The sequence below is a fragment of the Petromyzon marinus genome, chromosome 36, assembly GCF_048934315.1.
Source record: "Petromyzon marinus isolate PM22_M1 ecotype Great Lakes invasive population chromosome 36, UKy_Petmar_22M1.pri1.0, whole genome shotgun sequence".
NCBI classification, from domain to species: Eukaryota; Metazoa; Chordata; class Hyperoartia; order Petromyzontiformes; family Petromyzontidae; genus Petromyzon; species Petromyzon marinus.
Window position 1 is genome coordinate 4,275,744 of NC_133702.1, and position 24,373 is coordinate 4,300,116.

Below are 24,373 nucleotides of genomic sequence, written 5' to 3' on the forward strand. Positions count from 1 at the left end.
AAACAGGGCAGATGGAAGGGTTCACTGAACCCACAGCTCTAGGGAATATCAACATACATAGGGACCGCCCAAATATAAGAGGTCCCTCGTGCTGTTAACTGAAACATGCATTGTCCAAAACCTATCCGGTGCGTGCCGATGACCGTGTTGATGATGGTCAGTGTCGGTGGCAATTACAAGCGTTACATTGCCAAGATTAATAATTGTGTATAGTGTGTACAACAGCTCAAAATGAAACCCATAACACACGCTAAAATTGCATTTTTTTTTATTTAAAATCCCATCACAAATACATTAATTACAGCTTCCATTCGATAATTTCATTGTTTTCTTAAATGAACATTCATTTGCTTTTAACCGCGAAAAATAACTCTTAATCTTGGCCTGATTGACGTGTGCAAGACACAACGGTGTCCATCTCAATTACGTCGCAAGTAGCGCGGCTCCACCCAGCGCATCATTCCCAGAACCTTTCAACGCCATTATCCGTGTTCCACAACTATCCAAGAACCCCTGTTGGCAACGCTCGAGTTTCCTCTCGCAAATCGGAGGCATCCAGAATACGATGGGAGCGCGCATCTGCGACGTCTTTTGCGCGCGTACGCGCGAGATTCGACGTAGTAAAAGGTTTCGTTAATACGGCGCCGTCCTTCTCAATGTGATGGCATCTCGATGATGCCGTACAGGAACAGCGGGGCTTTATTTATTTACCAGAGGGAGTCGAGCCATAGGCAGATGAAAAAGAGGAAAGCCTTGAGCCTGGAATTGCAGAGAAGCAGGGAGTCGACAGCACGGACGGCTGGTGGAAGGGAGTTCGAGAGTTGGGGGGGTGTGGTCAAGGGCACCGATTGGCCTAGTAAAGGGTGCTTCAAAAATGTTTTAACACTTATATAAGACTATCGTTTTTAATGGGAAAAGAAACGGGTAATGCACTGTAACGCGATAACAAATGTAATGTTGATAGCTTCAAAGAGTCAAAGAGTCTCCACTTGTTCGCCATCGTTGTCAACACGTGGCCTGGAATCTTCTCCAGGTGATCTCCAGAGCCCGGAGGCAGCAGCACATTTATTGTTGTTGCAAATTCTCCGAAATGTTCACATTTTTTTGAAGCACCCTGTATATTGGCAACTTTCTTAAAGGTATCCTTTGATCAATGTCCACGAGGGGGATTCTTAAGACCTGTGTGGCGCAGCTGTAACACAATCCAGCAGAATTCACAGCAAAACCATCGGTACTCGGCGGTTACCGGACAAACTTCACTTGAAGGACAAATAAATCTGCGTTCAATTGTTGATAGAGCCTTCAGTAATCGGGCGACACGTTCCGTTCGGGACGCTCCGTCAGTCGAGCTTTTTAGAGCTCGTCTGAAAACACGTTTTCTCTCTTGCTTGTCCATCCGCGTGGGCTTGTTTTCCCCTCTTCGTTTTAATGTAAAGGTTTTTTTTTATTGTGATTCTGTTGTAAAGCGCTGTGAGGCCTTGTGGGAATGGCGCAACAGTATATAAAACTGAGTTTTACTTAATAGTTCGTACTCGGTTACAGATAATAACTGAACAAAGGCCCTAAGCAACTGCACTGCAGTCAAAGGTGTGACCAAAACGAAGCATAACTGTGGCCTAGATTTTCGAACGCGACATTAAAATCATAGAGGTCCATCTTGGTGAAGAGTGTCTTTGAAGTTTGACTTACAAACGTTCTTTCGCACAGTCTAATTAAAGCTGGAAGCTTTTCTATAAAATATTCGCTCTCCGATTGTCCGTCAGTAACGGAGGGAGCTCGACAGACCCTCGTGAACACCATCCAAGATGAACCAAAACTGCGCCGTCAAGTTGTGTTGCTGTTTGGGACTCACCCTTTTGAGAGAAAAAAAAAACCGGGCGAATTCATCAAAGGAATGTTCTAAAACGGTGCCACCCATTACCGACAGTGGAGATCATGTGGAGAAAAGCTTGGGAGACAGAGCAAAAAGGACTCTTTGCCCTGACAGCTACCCATCGGCTTCAGTGGTGCTCTTGCCTCCAAAGTCAAAAGACACGCTGGAAATAACCACCAAACAATTCGTTACATTTTTTTTAAGTGTAACATGAGTATTCATTATTATTCCTGACGTATAAAACGTGAACACTTTGTACACAAATCATCACGGCAATAGTTAACTTCACGCCAATCAGGCACAGATTTTGGATCAATCTCTATAGTTAGCGGCAAACTGAGAATGCAATGTAAAAAAAAATGGTAACGTATATATTTTATTTATTATAATCAGAATCCAGTGTAATTCGCGTGCCATTTGCCACCAACCTGCCTATTTCTCTCCTCGCGTCCTACCGATCCATTTCCAACAGCCTCCTCCACCTCCTCGTCCTCCTTGTCGTCAAGCCTGACCATGGGACCAGACGCGGTGAACTTCGTTTCTGCCACGGCTCAGCTCGTCCGGTACTGGGCATTTGTGAAACAGAGCTTCATAGTTCATTGGATTCCTCCAGTTTAAATAAATATTATGATTCTGATGCATTCCCTCCTCCAATGCACGAGTCGGTTGCTGACCTCCTGCCAGAATGTGAAAACTTCTCTCTTGCCCGAGTTATCTGCCGCGCCTCTGAATGAAGTTCAAATTGTGGGCGTTATAAGCGTATTCATTTGAATTGACTGATGGAATGGTGGCAGGTAAGGCCATGGGCATTTCTCAACAAGTTATCTCTCATTCGGTGATGTAGCGTCAGTAATGAGAACTATACACGCCAGATGATGGGTGGCTGACACATGGCCAGCTTAGGATGAGATATCATCTATCCAATAGAGCACTGCGGATTCCATTCGGCTTACAGAATCTTAACTTTGTTTCAACTGAACTTTAACTGTCGGTTAATTTCTCGTGCATCTACGCTCAGGCAATCGTAAATGTTTTTGTTTTTGCCATTTCTTTTTTGCCAAGAACTAAACACTCCAAGAGTTAAGGCACACTCCACTGGGTTACAAACATTGCTGCAAGATAGATACATGTTAAATGACGTTGATAAAGAGGCCTATGAACATATATACTTTGTCAGCGGGCGCGTATGGCGAGATTCATTCTTGAAATCATACTGAGGCAGATTGAATCGCGCATGGATCAGAGAACAAACACCAATCAGAAACATCGTATTGCCATTTAAGACATTTAAAAAATATATTTGGTGATGCTGCTTTGGCAGTGTGCTTGCACACAAGCTCAATAATAAAAGAATGACAACTGCCTTGAAACGTCACCTATATTTCCAATATAGGGTACCACGGTGGAGATATGTTAACTACCTCGCCTGGTACGCAGGAGGTCGTATGTTTGATCCCGACGCCTGCTGTATATTTGGAGTTTGCGTGTCTCTCTTCCTGTGGTCGCATGGATTTTTCTCCGGGTCCTCCGTTTTTTTCCTCAACATTTAGAATCATGCATTTAGAGTATTGCTATACATTTCCACATAAGCCCATTTGTTGAGCTATCATTTGTGGCCAGGTCGTTTCTGAAAACAAGTTATATAGCTCAGCAGGAGTTACCTCGTATAATAAACATTGTTGACGAATGTCGACTTTTTTTTTAAAGAAAGGTAAATGGGCTTGGGAAGGGCACATTTATTCGAATGGACAACGGCCGATGTACAAGACTGGTGATGGAATGGCAGCCTAAGGACGAGAAAGAACGTGCATCAAAAGACCACCACCACAGCGATGGGAGATATGAGTTCATACACAGGAGCGAGATAAGACCACGGGCAACGCAGAACTGCAAAGGATGGCCCGAGGCACACGGTGGGTCGACTTTGTCCGACGGTGGGCAGGCACCGATCGGTAGCGACGACTAGGCCTGCACCATCTTCTTGTTGGGGTCGAACACGTATTTCCGGAAGGCCAAGGTGATCCGCACGGGCTGCGCGCCCTCCACCTTGGCCTCCTCCACGGGGGTCGCGTCTTCCTTGTTCGAGCCACCGCCGCCTCCTCTCCCCTTCCGCTTGGAGCCGCCGGCAGCGCCAGCTGAGAGCAGCTTCATCGTCTCGGGCTTCAGGCCGGCTGTAAGGGCAAAGGCCGCGCGCGCCAGGGCAGGGAGAGAAGAGGAGACACAGCAGGGAGGGAGGGATGATCAATAAATAAACAAACGGAGGTGGCGAGATGTTATCTACCCCGCCTGGCATACAGGAGGTCATGGGTTCGATCCCGACCCTGACGCCTGCTGCTGTATATTTTGAGTTTGAGTGTTTCTCTCCCCCCCCCCCCCCCCCCCGTGATCACGTGGATTTTTCTCCGAGTCCTCCGGGTTTTTCCCTCCACATTTAGAAACATGGATTGAGATTACCTAGATTATTTTGCTGCGATAAATTTCCACACAATAAGCCACTTCATTGAGCTATCATTTGTGGCCAGGTCGCTTATGAAAAATGTCTCGGTGGGCCTTACCTGCTTAGATAAAAATAATAAATAGTAAACAACCTGTCTAAGCCGTGGCAAAGCCGTTTGGCTTAGAGACAGAAGCACATGGACGTACCGGTGCGCTTCTGGGCTGCATCGCGTGTTGCTCGGGATGATGCCCGACGGCTCGCTCCGACATTGACGTGGAGCGATACGTCGGACATCGGGCCGAACGGTGCGCGGTACAACCCGGAGAGATGTACAGCTCAACTACGAAAAACCCGAGACAGTAGGAGTCGCAGTAGTCGATCCGCCGGGTGCAGGTGTCAATCCACCGCTGGGCGAGCGACTCCCCAACGGGGGTTGTTTGACCATATTTCACCACGATGGTCAGTGCGGAATGGTGAAAGATGGGAGCGTCGAGACGCCTGTGGAAGTGCTCGTACTATAGACAAAGTGCCCTCTGAAGTGTTTCGCCATCTCCCCCCCCCCCCACTCCGAGAAACACTTCCATTTGGCTACTCGATTAGTCAAGCGAGCAGGCGTTTTTCGTATTGCCGTGCCACTTCTTTACCATTCGAGTTAGAAGCCAGAGGTTTTCTCCCCAAGCGAAGCCCGTTGAGCCACACAACTCATTACCGCAGGTGACTCGACAGGTCCGGACAATGTTCACGCAGCTTGCTACGTCTCCCGTGTAACACCGAGCGAAGTTAAAACAATAAACGGAGTGTGCGATTAATATATCGGCGGTGGCATCTGGAGAAGCGAACTTCTAAAGTTTTGCCGAGCGTGGCTCGTTCAAATAATCCAATCGCACAAATGACACAATCGCGGAACGCGTGTAGGGGCAATAATAAAAGCGCGAATTTTTTACAAAAATATGTAGATAATTAAATAATGCTCTCTGTTTTGGGAGTTGGAAAGTAAAAAAAAAGAGATTAAATGCAGCTTTTATTGCGAGTGAAAAATCTTTATCAGTTGTTCACAACAGTACAGAACAAAATAAAAACGAATTCAATAAACAGAATTACTGTTGAATATAGTTATGGAGGCAGAGAAATACAACAAACAAGTAAGATAAGGTTGTTAGTAGCAGTGTGCGCCGTAAGGAATGATTTCTTATTTCCTTACACGCACAAAAGCGCACACATAGGCTTAACAGACTGTTGGGGCAAGTGCTGTTAGTGAGCACCTATGAAGGCTGGCACGACACACAAGGGGGTGGGTGACCAGCACCACGCCCGGCCGCCTTTGTCTCCCCAGTGGCGATGTTTACACATAGCATCACGTACGCATTTGACGCTGAGTCGACCTAGGGGAGGCCCAGGACCGGTTCAGATAATCGTCACTGGTGTTGACTATAATCGAGAATCGAACTCGGGTCGCGGAGTTTGTAGCGCAGCACGCTATCCGTTGCACTGCCACGCGCACACACACACACAAAGACAAAGACCCCTGTATAGCCTTAACAGACTGTTGGAGCAAGTGCTGTTAGCGAGTAGCACCTATGAAAGCTGGAACGGCACAAGAGGGGGTGGGTGACCAACACAACGCTCGGCCGCTGTTGTCTCCCCAGTGGCGATGTTTACACACCACACCAGGTATTCATTTGAGGCTGAGTCGATCTAGGGGAGGCCCAGAACAGGTTCAGATAATCGTCACTGGTGTGGGCCGTGAGTGGGAATTGAACTCGGGTCACCAGGTTCATATCGCAGTGCATTAACCGCTACACCACCGCTCCCACACGCACACTTCCCAAACTAACATCCACGCTCCCGATGACACGCTGTCCGTGGCATTATCGCCACAATACACACAGATCACACTTTTGTAAACCAGTCACACGTGTACATTTTTTGCCCGTTTTGTTTTGCTTAACAATGAAGTTTAAAAATCTCGGACAGGTCACAGATACCTGTGGAAGATCCAATGCGTTCCCTCGGCCCGTGGCTGTATAATAGAAGTTTCCAGATGCAGTGATTATGTCTTGCAAAACCTCACATGTGCTTACCCGAGTAAACAACGACAGACCGGAGTCAGACCCGGGGTACCATACTCAAGCCTGCCACCTAACCGACTCCCCGCACCTCTCAGATGAAAGCCAACAACACACAAGGCTGTCAATTTTAGAACAATTTGCACTGATAACCTATACCAGAGATAAACAAATAGATGACTGACCAGGTCGACCATACTTTACCACTTTCGTTTGCAGATAAATGAAAGCATGCATCTGGTTAGTTTTCCAAAGGCCTTTCTCACAGAGCAGAGAAATATGATATTCACCTGAAGACATGCACAGCTTTAAGGCAATGTTTTCTTAACGAGTGCCATGGTAATGTATTTTCAGTCTGCGGCTTAACAATGAATTCCAATCCAGTCCCTGAATTATTATTATTATTTTAAAAAGAACAATAATTTCTGCAGCCAAATACTAGATTTGATTAACCCATTTATCTGACAGGAAGCGGAGCCAGACGAGGATAAATTCCCACTTCAGCAAGCATCGCATTTTTTTTGTTCATCCAAAAAGATTTCAACGAGCAGCATTGTCCATACAATGCAGGCGAGGGGCATTGTGACCGAGAGACCCGACGCATGCTCAACTTCTTTCGCACCCTACGTAGCCAACCGTGCTAATCGGAGGTGTGGGTGGGGGGGAAGGACAACAAACTAAACAACAAAAAACGCAAAATGGTTTGCTTCACGCATTCACTCAAACGGAATACTTCCACGGTGTCAATGTTAGCGGTGAGCACAATGGCCTTGCAATCCAGAGGGTGCCAGTTCAATCCGCCTGGCACGGCGGTTGAAAACGACGTCCACCCAGCAGCAGTAACAAATGGGTGACGTCCACCCAGCAGGTCGCAGTGCGGTGGGGGTAAAGTGTGGGTACTGCCACCTCTGGCGAGCGTGGTAGAGGTGACCCTCATCTAGAGAGCCTCCCTCGAGCTCCATCTACTGGAGGCCATCAGCCAACAGTGGCACGAGCCGGTAACACTGACATTGATTAAAACGAACTGAACAAACTAAAAAATTGTTTTACCAGGTAAGGCCCACTGAGCTACATACAGCGAGGGAAAAAAAGTATTTGATCCCCTGCTGATTTTGTACGTTTGCCCACTGACAAAGAAATGATCAGTCTATAATTTTAAGGGTAGGTTTATTTGAACAGTGAGAGACAGAATAACAACAACAAAATCCAGAAAAACGCATGTCAAAAATGTTATAAATTGATTTGCATTTTAATGAGGGAAATAAGTATTTGACCCCTCTGCAAAACATGACTTAGTACTTGGTGGCAAAACCCTTGTTGGCAATCACAGAAGTCAGATGTTTCTTGTAGTTGTCCATCAGGTTTGCACACATCTCAGGAGGGATTTTGTCCCACTCCTCTTTGCAGATCTTCTCCAAGTCATTAAGGTTTCGAGGCAGACGTTTGGCAACTCGAACCTTCAGCTCCCTCCACAGATTTTTTATGGGATTAAGGTCTGGAGACTGGCTAGGCCACTCCAGGACCTTAATGTGCTTCTTCTTGAGCCACTCCTTTGTTGCCTTGGCCGTATGTTTTGGGTCATTGTCATGCTGGAATACCCATCCACGACCCATTTTCAATGCCCTGGCTGAGGGAAGGAGGTTCTCACCCAAGATTTGACGGTACATGGCCCCGTCCATCGTCCCTTTGATGCAGTGAAGTTGTCTTGTCCCCTTAGCAGAAAAACACCCCCAAAGCATAATGTTTCCACCGCCATGTTTGACGGTGGGGATGGTGTTCTTGGGGTCATAGGCAGCATTCCTCCTCCTCCAAACACGGCGAGTTGAGTTGATGCCAAAGAGCTCCATTTTGGTCTCATCTGACCACAACACTTTCACCCAGTTGTCCTCTGAATCATGCAGATGTTCATTGGCAAACTTCAGATGGGCATGTATATGTGCTTTCTTGAGCAGGGGGACCTTGCGGGTGCTGCAGGATTTCAGTCCTTCACGGCGTAGTGTGTTACCAATTGTTTTCTTGGTGACTATGGTCCCAGCTGCCTTGAGATCATTGACAAGATCCTCCCGTGTAGTTCTGGGCTGATTCCTCACCGTTCTCATGATCATTGCAACTCCACGAGGTGAGATCTTGCATGGGGCCCCAGGCCGAGGGAGATTGACAGTTCTTTTGTGTTTCTTCCATTTGGGAATAATCGCACCAACTGTTGTCACCTTCTCACCAAGCTGCTTGGCAATGGTCTTGTAGCCCATTCCAGCCTTGTGTAAGTCTACAATCTTCTCCCTGACATCCTTGGAGAGCTCTTTGGTCTTGGCCATGGTGGAGAGTTTGGAATCTGATTAATTGATTGCTTCTGTGGACAGGTGTCTTTTATACAGGTAACAAGCTGAGATTAGGAGCACTCGCTTTAAGTGTGCTCCTAATCTCAGCTCGTTACCTGTATAAAAGACACCTGGGAGCCAGAAATCTTTCTGATTGAGAGGGGATCAAATACTTATTTCCCTCATTAAAATGCAAATCAATTTATACAATTTTTGACATGCGTTTTTCTGGATTTTATTGTTGTTATTCTGTCTTTCACTGTTCAAATAAACCTACCATTAAATTATGGACTGATCATTTCTTTGTCAGTGGGCAAACGTACAAAATCAGCAGGGGATCAAATACTTTTTTCCCTCACTGTAGCTCTCTTTCAGAAGCGACCTGGCCACAAATGCTTACTCAACGAAGTGGCTTATCGTCATGCGGAAATTTATAGCAACCAAATATTCTAAACGCATGTTGATTCTAAATGTGGAGGGAAAAAAAATGGAGGACGCAGAGAAAAATCCACGTGACCACGGGGAGAGGCATATAAACTCCAAATATACGGGCATCAGGGTCGGGATCGAACCCACGACCTCCTGTGTACCAGGCGAGGTAGTTAACATCTCGCCACCGTGGAACCAATTGACATGGGTTACAGAACCATGGCACTAATCTCCCATGCAACCAACTTCACAAAGCAATTGTCTAATGAACTTAGCATTTCCTCCAAATGGCCATTGGTCTTCAGGTATAAAGACTACTCAGGCCAATTTGAATGACAATGGAAAATGCTCTGCCATTTAAGCCAAGCACCATTACCGCCCCACAGAGGTTGAATGGTTTTACAGGGACAGCATTAAAAGGTGTGAACAGGGCACAATGGCCAAGGTGGCTTTTCCCATCACAATTACTGACACGCTTGAAAGGCGCTAAATGGAGGAGACACTTTGGAAGGAGTGCGTTTGTAAAGTGCACACAGTTAACGACATAAGTCTCGGAATGAATTCACGTGCCGTGCACTTCTAAATGCTGGTGATAGTTACGTCACATGTCGGCAGGGTTGTGCAGTGGTGACACTCCTGCCTCACAGCAAGGGGGGCCTGGGTTCGAGTCCTGATTAGGGCACTGTTTGTTGTATGTTCTCCCCTCCGGGTCCTCCAGTTTCCTCCCATGGTTAAAACTAAACATGCAACGTAGCTGGTATTGGCCAAAACGTCCCAAAATCTGAAATCAATCACCTGCACATTTTCCATTCGGGATTATGAACAGCAGCAACACCCCCCCCCGCCCCCAATCTGTGACAACGTGGCAATCAGAGTCTTGAGCCTCAGCGAGGCTTTCCTGGGTAAACGAACTTAATACTAATAATAATAATTGTGAAACAAGTAATACCTATTGGTGGCAACATTTCCCTCGTAAATAAGTTAGTGTTACGTTGCAGGTTCATGAGAGGTAGTGTTGGCTTGGGGGAAGGCAGTGGAGGTGGCGAGATGTTAACTCCCTCGCCTGGTATACAGGAGGGCATGGGTTCGATCCTGACTCTGATGCCTGCTGTATATTTGGAGTTTGCATGTCTCTCTCTCATCATCATCACTGGGGCTAGGAGATGTTAACTCCCTCACCTGGTTACATGAGGTCATGGATTCGATCCCAACCCTGATGCCTGCTGTATATTTGTAGTTTTAATGTCTCTCATCATCACCGCGGTGGCTAGGAGATGTTAACTCCCTCGCCTGGTATACCACAGGTCATGGGTTCGATCCCGGCCCTGACGCCTGCTGTGTATTTGCAGTTTGCATGTCTCTCTCTCATCATCACGGTGGCTAGGAGATGTTAACTACCTCGCCTGGTATACAGGAGGCCATGGGTTCGACCCTGATGCCTGCTGGATTTTTGGAGTTTGCATGTTCTCCGGTTCCTCCGGTTTTTCGCTCCACATTTAGAATCAACATGCGTTGAGAATATTTGGCTGCTATAAATTTCCACATGATGATAAGCCACTTCGTTGAGCTATCGTTTGTGGCCAGGTCACTTCTGAAAAAGAGCGAAATAGCTCGGTGGACCTTACCTGGTCAAATAAAAAAAATATTAGTAGATTGAACACGGCTGATGATGAAAATATGTCGTGTTTAACCCATAAATGCATTTTAAATACACGTTTAAATCGGGAACCCATGGAAAACCCATGCATATTAGCGATTGTGAGTTCAGCGTTTGAGTCAACAACAACAAAATCACGAGGTTTAAATGCCACATTTATATTTAATGGCCAAATAGCCATCGTTGAATTATTAACACACTTATTCGGCATTTTAACCTATGAACCAATGTGGAACGCACCATCAGGGGCAGCCGCATGCAATTATCTCAGAAGGGATTTAATTACAGGGCCAGGGGTAAGGTCAAAATGCATCCCAACGTCATCAGTCTTTTATATTTGTAAACATATAGAGTACTTATTATATGATATAAAATACAATTAACTCTACACAAGGGGTAGAGCAGTGGCACAGTGGTCAGCGCACTACGCGATGAACCTGGCCATCTGAATTCAATCCCAGCCACGGGCTAGCATCAGCAGCGAGCGATGTCCGAACCGGTCCCTGGCGCCCCCCTTCACCAGTTCACACTGAACAAAAGCGGTGAAGTATGGTCAAACATCCCCTATGAACAAAATTGGGATTGAGAGGCCTTCAAGTAGAAGTGGGATTGACAAAGAGACATAGATTGCTGCGAATGCATGCAAATAAGTGACACGTTTTCAGTACTGAGTTGCAGATTCTTCTGAATTTACGAAATGAGAACAGAAACACTGGTGCATTAATGGTCCTCTCAATAACGCATGTATGTTATTTTATCACTTAAATTACGTCCGCATTTTACGAATAAAATTAGGTTCTCTGGATTCCACATCTCTATATGTCACAAATTCACGAAGGTTGTTCTACATAGCTCTACAGACTGTTGAAGAAAGTGTTATTAGCGAGCACCTATTAAAGCCGGAATGGCACATTTGAGTTGGGTGAGTGGCCAGCACCTCACGGCTGATGCCAACACACCACACCAGTCACTCATTCAAGGCTCAGCCATCCTACAGGAGGTCCAAAAAAACCAAAAAGCCTGATACCACTTGCCACTGGGGCGACCCACGGCTTGGGAGTTGAATGTCGGGTGGCTGGATTCCTAGCCCAAACCACTGTGCCACAGCTCCCGCACCACTGACAGACACAGCAGTGCGTATAGGGGCCATCCATTTAATACGTACGCAAAAATCTGTCAAAACTTGACCCCTCCCCCCCCTCCCTATACGCACACGTACTTTTTACACCCCCCCCCCCACCTGCGTACGTACGCTTGACGCACCCCCCCCCCCCCCCGAATCCTATAGAACGGCCGATATTTAATCCACGCAGAAACGAACGAGGATTAATAATATTAACGTGTTGAAGCAAACAGATAGTCCACCGCTGGACTATCTAACTCATTTGAAGTCCAATGTTGACAAATTATTATCGAGGCTTCACCCCCCCCCCCCGTTTCCTATGTGCACATTGTCAGTAGACCCCCCATACGCAAGCTACGCATTTGGGTTAACCCCCCCCCCTCCCCACTCCATGCATACGTACTAAATGGATGGCCCCATATTGCATGAAAGGTGGAATCAAGACAGACGTTATAATTCATATATTTGTGAATGACACTTACCGGCTAATATATTAACAAATGGTCAATTACACGGTAATGGAATTACCAGTACAATGGGTGCATATCGACACATTTAAATAAATTGGGTCTTTTATGCATCCAGCTAACCTGCTGCGTAAGCAAATTTTAACTCCATAAAAACACCCCAACCGGCACTGATGTTACAATCTGCGCTTATCAGCTTCCACGTTCTGTACCCTAATTTGGCTACCATGGCATTGACCAGAGCCTTATTCATGGATGAAGGCCTTCCGAAGCCATGACAACCTTTCACGGTCCAGCAATGCAACAATCCACCTTACAGCCTGCACACGAAGCGGCCGACTCCATCACTCCATCTCCGCAATAGGCGTTAGAATCGTTTCACACGTACAAACACGTTCACCGGAATTTACAGAAACAGTTCCTCTCTATACGTTTTTCAAGCCACGCTTGGACTTGATCTTGGATGGTCAGTCCCTTTTAGTATTTATCGAGTGCATTTTACCAGGTAATAATATATATTACCAGGTAAGGAACTATGTAGCTCTTTGTCATAAGCAACCTGGCCACAAAATTGTAGGTCAACAAAGTGGCGTATCACCATGCGGAGATTTATCGCAGCCAAAAAATGCATGTTGATTCTAAATGTGGAGGGAACCGGAGGACCCGGAGAAAAATCCACACGACCACGGGGAGAATATGCAAACTACAAATATTCAGGTGTCGGGGTCAGAATCGCACCTACGACCTCCTGTATACCAGGCAAGGTAGTTAACATCTCGCCGCTATCAGGTCTCCCTCCCTCTCCTCCCCCCATTTTTCCCTTCCCCTTGCTGTATGCAAGAGTTATGGGTTGTTAATCTAGGTTGTGATATATTATATTCTTCTACTAATAGAGGGAGACATTCAGTGAATACAACGCTGCTGCGTAAGTTGACGGTTGTGCTGGACAACTGTTAAGTATCTACTGGTCGTACTGGCACGCTGTCCGACGTTTCGCGCTATGTACCACGGGAGCGTCCCCTTTCGTTCCAACATTCAGTTCCCAGCACGTGGGAGCGAAACTGTCGGTTCCGCACCTCCGGTTAGCAAGGTTGGCTACGTACGGTGCGAAAGAAGTTCAACATGCGTGCAACAGGGCCGAGCCGCGAGCGGCACAACCCGTCGACACGCGAGAGCGGATACGGGGCCGTTCATCGTACGTCCTGTATCGATCAAAACGTGTTCTTTATATATAAAAAATAAAATGGCAGCAACAACAACAACTGTCGTGCGGATCGCCAAGGTCCCCTTTTGCTGGAGGCGATCGTCGAGGACTGTCGGGCTCGTGCCGGAAACCCATCCAGCCATCGCGCAGACCGCGTCGCGGGCGGTTCCCACGAGGCGGCCACGGATCGCGTGGAAAACCCTTAAAAGTGACTCATCGCATCTCAGGACATCCCCGGAGGCTTTTAATTAGAGCTATCTGCGGGCGCGGGGGGTCAGCAACGGACGGCTTTGGGGCCCCGCGTGATTGACGGCCCGACCGACCGCTGCCGCTGCCACCGCCGCCGCCGCGCGGACGGTGAAAGTGGAGAGCCCGTGTGTCGGGTAACGCGTGCGCGGCGAGAAGGAGTTAGGGGAGTGGTGGGCAGGGCTTGAGAAGTAGAGACGGAGGGAGCAATGAGCTGAGGACGTCGGGGTGGGGAGGGGGGAAGGCAGAACATCCCATCTGGCCCTGAAATCCGAGAGGTGCGACTCAGAGAGAGAGAGAGAGTAAGTCCCTGAGCCCTCCGTGCACCTTGACCTCGAGGCAAAAGGGATGCTTGGTGAAAGAGTGGGGCCTCTGTTATTTTTATTTTTGGGACGATTGTTATTATCTGATGACGGCCGAGGCCAATGAACTGGAGCTCGTGTGAAGGACGTTCGAAGAACTGTTGAAAAATGAGACCGACAATGCGATTTCAGTGTGATGTGCAAGGCAACGAGATGCCACGGAAGGTAGTACAGCAAGTAGCTTTATCAGGGATCTCGTCAAAGTTTTCAAGTGTTCTCCCCTTGTATCGGTATATTTTTGTTCCATGCATTCCGATATTTTTTTGCACGCCGAAACATTTTTGTCATGAAGACAGTGGCCCATCGGGGTTTCACGATGCATCGATTAATATCAATTCTATATGCATCATATAGCATGTGCATGTACATGTTGCAAGTGACCCCTGCAGCCACTATCAGCAGGTAGATTCAACACAATGTAAAAACGAATAAGTCAGTTGTTTTTCTTCTTCTAACATAATGACTCTAAATTGTGAGATGTATTATGTATTGCTCATCATCACAGTCCCCTGATGCCACAATCCATCAAGCTCCTGCACGCGACCTGCTCCCATGGCTTCATCTCCGCAGTGGGCAGTCCTCTCAGGCACGATTCCCTCCTTTGGCTGCCACTCCGTCAAGAGTCCCAACCAAGCGGCCATCGTCCCTTCTCGTGACACGTTCTGCACAAGCCCAATTACAGGCATCACGAGATCACATGGAGCGGGGTAAAGTGTGGGTACTCCCACCTCATCTAAGATGTCTGGCCAGTGAGGAGTAGCCCAAAACACATTTTAAAGGGGGGGGGGGGGGGCAGCCCCTCTGGAGCTCCCTCTAACGTTGACCCTTCTGCCAGCAGTGGCGTGAGCGAGCAATTGCAAGGGCTGCGCCTTCGCCACCCCGTGCTGTTGTCCACAAGCAGCCCCACTGTGTGCCGGGTGAGCCAAACTGGAGAGGTTCCAGTCACCTCTCTGCTCATCGCTGACAAGCACAGCCTCGCACAGTCTCAACGACCACCAAACCTCCCGCCACCACCCCCCTTAACCGCGGCGGCTTCATCAGAGAGCAGCCCTTGAATAAAACAACTAAGTAAATAAATGTGAGTAATTACAAAATTAAAACAATACTGACTAGAGAAAAAAAACAGGATTGCACGTACGGGGAGAGAGAGAGACTAGGAGAGAGGAGAGAGAGGAGGAGAGAGAGAGGAGAGAAAGGAGGAGAGAGGGAGGAGGAGAGAAAGAGGAGGAGAGAGGGCGAGCCGAGCGCACCAATTGCCAGGCAGCGTGAGCTGTGCGCATGGCGGCGCGTGGTGGCTTTGGCGAGGTAATGAACTTTACTTCCAAGAGTTCAAAAGTTTGACGGTGAAAGCGCTGCCCTGTCTTGCACTCATTAAGGTTTCCCCAGGGACACCGGCACTACTCAAGCCCTCACCCACCCCCCCTCTTCCCCATTCTACACCCCACTCTCCCTATGTGGGAGGGTGAGGCGGGGGGGGGGGGGGGGTGGCCCGGCGGTGGTGGGGTGGTTATAGTGTGTGGGGCTGGGTGGGAGCATGAGTGAGTGGGTGGCTGGGTGGTTGGCTGGTTGGGTGATTGAGTGGGTAGCTGGGTGGGTGGCTGGGTTGGTGGGTGGGTGGATGGCTGGGTGAGTGGGTGGCTGGGTGAGTAGGTGGCTGGGTGGGTGGGTGGCTAAATGGCTGGGTGGGTGGCTGGGTGAGTGAGTGGATGAGTCGGTGGCTGGGCGGGCGGGCGGTCGGGTGGGGGGGCAGGCGAGTGGGTGGGTGGCGGGTCAGGTGGGGTAGAAACTGGAGCGAGTCTCAGATGTTTAAATAATGCAATTAGCGCATCTAAGCCCAGGCGGAGCGTGGAGACGGGTTGCAGGTGGTAATGTAGCATGTCCGCCGCTCAAGGCAGCGGTGATGAATGTGCAGCGGCTTGGCTTTTGCAGGAGCGGGAGAGCCCACAACGGGGTGGAGGGGGGGGATGAAAGGGATGAGAAGAAACAAATGCTCAAACACACACACACACTACCAGAGAATTCTCTCAAAAACAACCAGAGCCGCAATGATCGACCACTGAAATAATAAATGAATCTGCTGATTATTGCTTCATCAGCAGCCAATGGTCTAAACCCACTCTTGGGTGAAGGCTTCCCCCCCCTCCCAGCCGTCGAGATGTCTGACGGTCTCGCTCCTGCACCGCTCTCATCGCCTCCCCCTTTGGCTGCCACTCCGCCGTTAGTGTCGACCGCCGACCATCATCCCGAGCCCACAGACTTTGCTCAGCAGTCGATATAATTGCTTCGACGAATTAAAATCACGCGTATTTTTTTTCGTAACGTCATAATTTGCGTAACGGGCTTGCAAAAAGTGAATCGTCGGTGTCTACGCATGGGTGTTCGAAGCGCGTTTTTTACGGCCGCGGGATTTGCCGCCGTTGGCGACGCTGTTGCCGTCACTCACCGTAGCTGTTCTGGGCCTGCGCGGCGGGGAGTCTCCAGCGTTCTGGAGGCCAGGGTTCCTCGTCATTCTAAACTGCAACGATTCCACGTTCGATTCAAAATAGGCGTTTGTGTTCGGGCCACGTAACAATTTAGCCAAATGTTTGTCGTATAACCCTCCTCCACCACCCGACACGGCCAAACAAGTTTATAAAAAACCACCGATACGCCAATTGTTATTGTTTCAGCTCACTCACCGAGGGTGAGTTAAAGAGCAATTCTCACGGCCACATTTAGCTTTTCTTGTATAGATTCATATAAAACCTTATTCGAATTGTATTGTTTTCATATATATAACAATTACAACATTGTACGTAAAATCAACTTATGCACAGGAGCTATATGCATTTTCCTTGACAGCCCTTCATCCAAAAGTGGATGAAAGCATTATGATCTAAATAATGTTATCTTGATATGGTGGGCTTTATTTACATGGCTGAGAAAATGCATTGTTGTGTGCGGGGCGTTATTGCGTGACCAAGTAAACCCTAGCGCAAGTTCCTCCGAGTACTTTTAATACCCGGCTCGCGACACTTTCCCTCCCTCGCTCTCAACTCGCCCTCCTCCCCCTCCGTCACCCACCTTCCCCGCGCGCACGTAGCTCCGTAATGAACCGAGCGCGCGTCTCCATTTGTGCGATGGCGATCTGGGAACCTTGGCTCGCCGCTGCAAGGACCGTCTTGCACGGCTTGCGAGGAGCGACGTTTGATCTTTAAAGTCTGCGAGCGGACGGCCCGCGCGGAAAGCTAAACATCCCCTTTGAAGGCACCCGTGCTTTGTGATGCTGCTCACACTGCACTGCACCCATCAACTGCCCCTTCTCGCAGTAAAACCCAAGCACAAAGCTACCCTTTTCGTCCGATTCCATCTCTGTTTTTTTTTGTTATTGCCAATGCGCTGTCACCCAAAGCGATCCTGGATTTAATACTTGCCTCTGGGGAAATGTCAACTGGCCTTTTCTCTCGCTGGGAGCCACAGACCGGCTTGCTCCAAAATGAACACCCTGCCGATGTGTTTCATCGTCGCCATCGCCATTGTCACCGGCGGTCGTTCTCTATCCGCTGCCAAGATACCTCCCCTGTCGGCAATGGTTGCAACGCAGTGCAAAAGGCTTTTTTCGAATCCATGTCGACATAGGAAGACGGCCACACGTGCAATGTCTAATCCGCCAGTTTTCATGAGAATGACTGTCGATATCTGCATGGTTATTCAGTGACAACCGCACACAATATCAATAATTTTACCACCACTTCCTGGTCCCTCTTGTCCTCTAATCTGCAAAAAGATGTGGCTAGCGGGATGAATTTAGTGCTTCTGGAACAAATTATAGGCGATTTATCCGCGGCAAAGCGAAGAAGACGGTAAGTCTACAAATTTTGCCGTCACTTTTGGTCGCTCCTCTTTTCTGCAAAAAAACCACAACAGGAATAATCTATACGTTGGCATTTGTTTTTTTTGGGGGGGGATATTTAGTGGGGCTGCAGATAATAGGATTGGGGGTAATTGGGCACGGATAAGAGAAGTGTCACTGTATTTAAACATTTATTCCCTCTCAGTGCCCGTTTTACTAATCAATACATACTTTGGTTACTTCCTCTACCGCAAAGCAACAAAAAAAACATCCCACCAGCATCACCTGCTCTCGTGCAGACTCGAGAACAGAAAGAAAAAAAGTCAGACCGAGCGGCGCTGTCCATTAACGCCGTGCGCAACTCCGTGATTAAAGAGGCGGCTAATGTTTTACGGACGACGGGCGACAGACGGGCAATGAGCAAGCGCGTTTCAAAGCCACCGCTCTCCGCAGAAACGATTCGATGAAGGGCAACTCGACGTGCAGCGCTGGAATGCAAAACAACATCGTCAAAAGAGAGATTCTGCACGACATGCGGCGAGACAAAAAAAAAAAAGCCCGTTTGGGGTGTGGATGAGGGCAGTGTCGGCGGCAGGTGACGAGGAACGCTTTTGTACGATTTCAAAAAAATGTCGGTGTGCGTGTGGGGTGGTTTTTTTTTTTTGCCGCCCCTTGTTTTGTGATGTCATCGCCAGAAAGCCAAATTGTTTATCCGCGCTGCCGGCGCCAGGAGCTGGCTTCAAACGCGTCTAGAGTCGCGGTTCACGTGCCGAACATAGCCAAACGGCGGTGACGAGAAGAAAGCAGAAATATTTAAATGTCGTTTCTCTCTTTTTTTATATATATAATAAATAAAAAAACTCGCGCACATGCACGCGCGCTCGCGCGCAACGATGGCTGCTACGCGGCGGCCAGCTAAACCGCTGAGACGAGAAGCACAGAGCGGCAGCGCGTGTTGTTGTTTCTTTCCTTCCAAGGGGAGCCACAGATGATGGACGTTAAACGGGTCACACGTGGGCGACATGAGGCTTGAGTTCCCGCCGCCGCTGCAGGTGAATTTAGAAAATGAAAAATGAGCTGCAGAAACACGAGCGTGGCATCAACAAGGGTGTCTCCCGTGACACATGAGCAGTATTTCTCTTCCCCCTGTTTCTTTTAAGTTGTATAAAAATAAACTTGCCTTTTTTTTCATTTCATATGTACATGTACTACGGGCGGTCATAACATTTTTAAGATCGGATTATTAACTGCATTGGCCATTTCGTATTTCCTAATTTTATTGTATTGCGAATATCTGTTCGCAGTCTGGAACTTGTTTTCCCGAACACTTTATTTAGATCCAGCTCAACCATGGGTTCTTAACTGCTGATTAAAATATGCAATATAAAAAAGGAACTACAAATATCAATGCATTTATTCCCATTTGTCTCTTTGTTGAGACGTGAAAAAATACACTTTCAAGTAAGTGCCAGATTAAACATGTACCGAAGACGTGTGATGTTTTTTGTTAAACACATACGTATCGATATCTATCAAGGGTTTGGGACAATAATATTTGCATTAAGTTTATGCATTTTCAATAACATACTTCTAACAAACCTTCGCAGGCACGCTGGGTTATATTCGTGTAAAACTGCAATATCATGAAATTTGTACAGTTTAAGTCGGTGGAAACTGCACAACCCTTTCAAGGTAATGTGATTATTGCCACGGTGCATCGGAGATGGGGCCGCGTGAACCAGGTCACAGATGGCTGCGCAGCGGCCTTCAAGGTGAACGGACGCCCTGAGCCTCAAGTCACCGGGCAACGCTGTGTACAACGCTGACCTAAAATCGCCATCTCAAAATTTTAACTACCAATATTACAAGGGCTAGTGACCCACTTCCAAGCTCACGGGGCATTGCAAAGCAGAACTCAAGACAATTTTGGTCGCCAGATTATCACAAACAACCCAAGCAACAACAAAAGACCTGCCAGCTTTATTAATCTTGACTTATAGCTTTCGTGACTGCAGGAATACATATTCTATGGGTCTTTCGGTAAATTCACGTAGATAGGTTCAAATAAAATAACAAAATATAACTAAAAACTACGACGTTTCGATCGATTGCTTGCGTTGCGATCGAAACGTCGTAGTTTTTTGTTATTTTCTTTGAAACTATCTACGTGACTTTACCGAAAGACCCGAGAATATGAATTCCTGCAGTCACGAAATCTTTAAGTCAAGCTTTATTAAATTCTATTCATAAGCGACGTGCGCATATCAAAATGTTTCTTCTGCTGTTTGCTAAATGTGATACGTATATATTTTTTTAATATCTCACAGTCATACACCATGAAGACACTTGCTCAGAAATAAAGTATTCATTCCACATCGGCCCCATAACCTTTTCTCAGCTTTCCAAGATGCTTATCGGCGGCGAGCCCCGTGAAATACAATATTTGATTTCACCTTGCCGCCCACGACTATCCCAGATTTTTATCTCAGCGGCAGGGAGGGCGACGGGCTGGGGGGATATTAGGCTTGGGGGGTGGGGAGGGACGGCGGGGGCAGGCGAGGATGGAGGGGAGAGAGATTGAGGGAAAAGCATGGTGCTACAAAGGACCTCTCGCAATTTGCCAGAATTCTGCTATGCTTTAAAGTGAGCGGTGACTCGCATCTTGCCGAGATAAGTGTATTAATCGCAAATCATGGGCCCTCTGAAGCCCTATAATACCGGAAATAAACAGACAACTAAAAGGGCATTTTTCTTTTAAGATATCCCTTTTTAGCTTGACATTTAGCGCCACATAGCTGTATCAATCGGATAAAGTCGATGAATATTCATCAATACTGAGGTTGAAATTCGATTTTTCTTGCACATGAACCACACAAACAGGATATTTTTAATAGCTGGAAATCACAAATGTTTCTGAAATTATTTGGTAAATGTACTCATAACACTCTGTAGGCAATCTATTTAAAATATTAATTAATTTATCACTAAAAATATGACCTCACACAAAGAGGATGTTTAAAAAATATTATTTGTTTTTACTATGAGCACACAGTGTATACTTATAACACTGTGTTATTAAGATGTCAAACAAGTCAAAATAGCCGTGCACCTCATTGCATGGGGTGGTGCTCACCCCCTGTTTACAGCCCAGATTCAGTGGCTACAATTCCGCATTCCTATGCCATGGGTGAGTCTGAACGATGGACAATCACAGATATAAATGAAGATACGAGTCAACCAACCATCATGTTACATCTTAATACACTCGGAGTTTTGACTCATGTCTTAATAAGTCAACACGTGTGTATGAAGATGAATACAAACCCATAGAACAACAACAAAAAAAACAACCACACTCATCAATCAGCAGAACTGCCTTACAAGACAAAGATCCCCCGTATAGCCATAACAGATTGTTGGGCCAAGTACTGTGAGTGAGCACCTATGAAGGCTGGCATGTCACAAGAGGGGGAGGGAGACCAGCACCACGCTTGGCTACCTATGTCTCCCTAGTGGTGATGTTTACACACCACACCAGGTACGTATTTGAGACCGAGTCGAGCCTAGGGGAAGCCCAGGACCCGGTTCAGATAATCGTCACTGCCTTACAAATGGACATACCCACAAACAGCCTGACGTTTCAGGCAAGCAGCCTCCTTCAGGGCGAATAATAACGCGACGAGTTTTTTTTGTGCAGACGCGCGGCACGCATCGCGAGAAAAACTTTTGCGGATTATATAAGAAAGGCAAAGGGGTAAAGGAATCGGGCACGTTGTCCCCCAACCCTCCCCACGCCGGATCTAACCCCTCGGGTCTGATAACATCCCTGGGATAATTAACGTAAACGCAGTAAGAGACACAAAGAGGCAGTAAGAGACACAAAGAGGCAGTGACGCGCGGCATGAAACGGCAGAATGTGTTTGTTATCAATGGGGCTCCTGTGTCGGGCGGACGGCCGGCCCGTTGGTCTGGCACCCATATAGGAAGGCAGGAGGCAGCCACCCCGGCACACGGGCACCGTGGCACTCCCCTATGCGCGCGAGCGTCACTTTCTTAGCCGCTGTTCCGCCGTGGAGAGATTTACTGGATTCTGACCACGCTGCACCGCCCCCCACCCCCCAACTGTAAGTCTGGATCTGATTAGGCGGAAATGGAGAGTGATCTCCATTATTATTCTTTTTTTAAGATGCATCCCGTAAATGTGCGCATGCAGGCGTGCGATACGCGCGTTTCGCGCTTGAAGCAGCAGAGGTGGTGTTTGAGATTCAAATAACGCCACACACACCACCGCCGCCTGTTTTAAAGACGCATCGTTTTGGACCGAAGACTGAAATTCACACGCGAGTCAGTACAAGATTGTCTGGCATGCTCCAAATAAGTTTTATATTAAATTGACTTTCACATGTAATAAAACCGACTAAATTATAATCATTTGTTGTTGACAAATTTGAACCAATGCCGCTATATAATGTGCAAAATGCTGCTGGCAAAAACTTGCTTCAGTAAAATAAAGAAGCTGTCCACCAATGTGTCATCCGTTACTAAATCACGATAAATAGACGTGAGAACAGACTGCACTCGCACACACTTGGGTAATATGAAGAGTGTATCTTGTGAGTTACATTCCTCTCGGCTTCCGTGTGTCCATTAGAGACACGCATTGCGTCGAGATGAGACAGAGAGCCCCGTGTGTTCAATATTTGGGGTGCGATCACGTCGAGTGCTTCTGCTATATCTGTAAATCCACTTCTCAAAGTGCCCGCAACTCGGCGCGTACAAGAAGGGCATGCTGCCTAATGTCTATTAGGCACGGTCGTGCGAACCGTTGCTGCAAGGTGCACTAAAGTTCCAGAATTTTTTTTTTTAATAACCATGATTTTACTTTGCAGCTCGTTTGCTTAAACACGTGTTCACGGGTTTCTCTCGACAAGGAACGCCTGCCAAAATGTGAATCCACATGCGTGAAAATTGCTTAAGTGAGTGAAATCCAAAAACCAAACAATCTTGAATTGAATGAACCTGAATTTAGACAATTCATCAAATCATCTAGGTGTGTGGAGGAGGGAGAGGGAGGGGAATGGGAGGGACAGGTTGCTTTCATTGCTGAGAATTTCAAGGTAGATTAGATCTACACATTTGTTTTAACTATCATCAACGAGCACACTGCCATCTACTGAGAGACAAAGCCATGCTCAATAGCTGCGATGCGGCTGAATCACCAATTGGGAGAAACTACGCAGGTCACCACGAGGCACTGCTTCGAGCCATAATCTTGTAACAGTAGCAGTAAATACAATTGTCGTGCTATCCTTGCGAGCATTTGACATATGGGTGCTTCTGGGTAATACTATGAAGGAAATTCATCAGGGTTCAGTAAAATGACAAACTCCGACCCACCACTAAATCAAATGGGGGAGCGACAGTGAAGTGGTTAGCACGCTGCGTTATCAACCCAGCGACCTTACATTTGATTCCTGGCCACAGCTAATGTCAATCGCGAGCGATATCCCATCCAGTCCTGGGCTTATCCGTCCTGCTTTTCCACCAGCCACCACACAATCACCAGAATGAGTGAAGTATGGTTATTAAACAACCCTCCGTGAAAAACTAAGGCTTTCATTCAGCAGTGGATCGACAAAGGGTTACGAATAAACAATAATAATTCCGAAAGTATTAATTTAATCACTATTTGCAATCATAATAATAATATCAACACTAAAAACACAACACGTGGCATTGTTCTGCGCATAAACGCAAACACATTGCGGCTCGCAGGCAACGTTTTAGCGAATCGGTGCCCCGAGTGAGAGGTCCATGCGGAGTTTTCCCCAGCACAGCTTTAAAGTAAGTGCCTGCCAGGAAGTTCCTGCAGCCGACACCACCACAGAGAGAGAAAGAGAGCCTCCCATTTCTCCTGCACGGCGCTCCACAAGAGCGCAAGGCTCGCTCGCGAACCGCACTCACACTGCCTGCATGTCAAGCGTGACAAACGGAGATTGCTTCTTCGTCTTCTTCTTCAAACGGCACGCGCGAGGAAAACAAAAGTAGAATGAGCGAAAAAGACAAAGCGGGAGGGGCGGGGGGGGGGGAGTCACAAATATCGGCACACACCGAGAATGACAGCCAGAAAGTGAACGAGGAGAGAAAGTTCCCACTTGCCCGAGGGGCATCAGGCTGGGCTCAAAACAAATGCAGCTGCGCGAAACAGGCTTAGGGCCACTGTGACCGTTCACACGCGGTAACGTCGCCAAGCGCCACCACACACCCGCCAGCCCTCTCCCCCCCCCACACACACACCCACACCAGCAACCCCCCCCCCCACCTCCACGCCGACAACAAAACAAAGATCCCCCGTATAG

The 24,373-nt window shown here is 47.6% G+C and overlaps 1 protein-coding gene across 1 annotated transcript in view; it reads right to left on the minus strand.

The window, feature by feature from the left end:
- Positions 1-251: 251 nt before the first annotated feature.
- The window catches only part of EEFSEC (eukaryotic elongation factor, selenocysteine-tRNA specific), a 66,007-nt gene continuing 41,885 nt past the window's right edge, over positions 252-24,373 (minus strand). Inside the window, exon 11 of the mRNA XM_032966676.2 lies at positions 252-4,044. Within this exon, the coding sequence (XP_032822567.2) occupies positions 3,836-4,044 (209 nt within the window). The 3' untranslated portion in view covers positions 252-3,835. The remainder of the gene's footprint in view (positions 4,045-24,373) is intronic.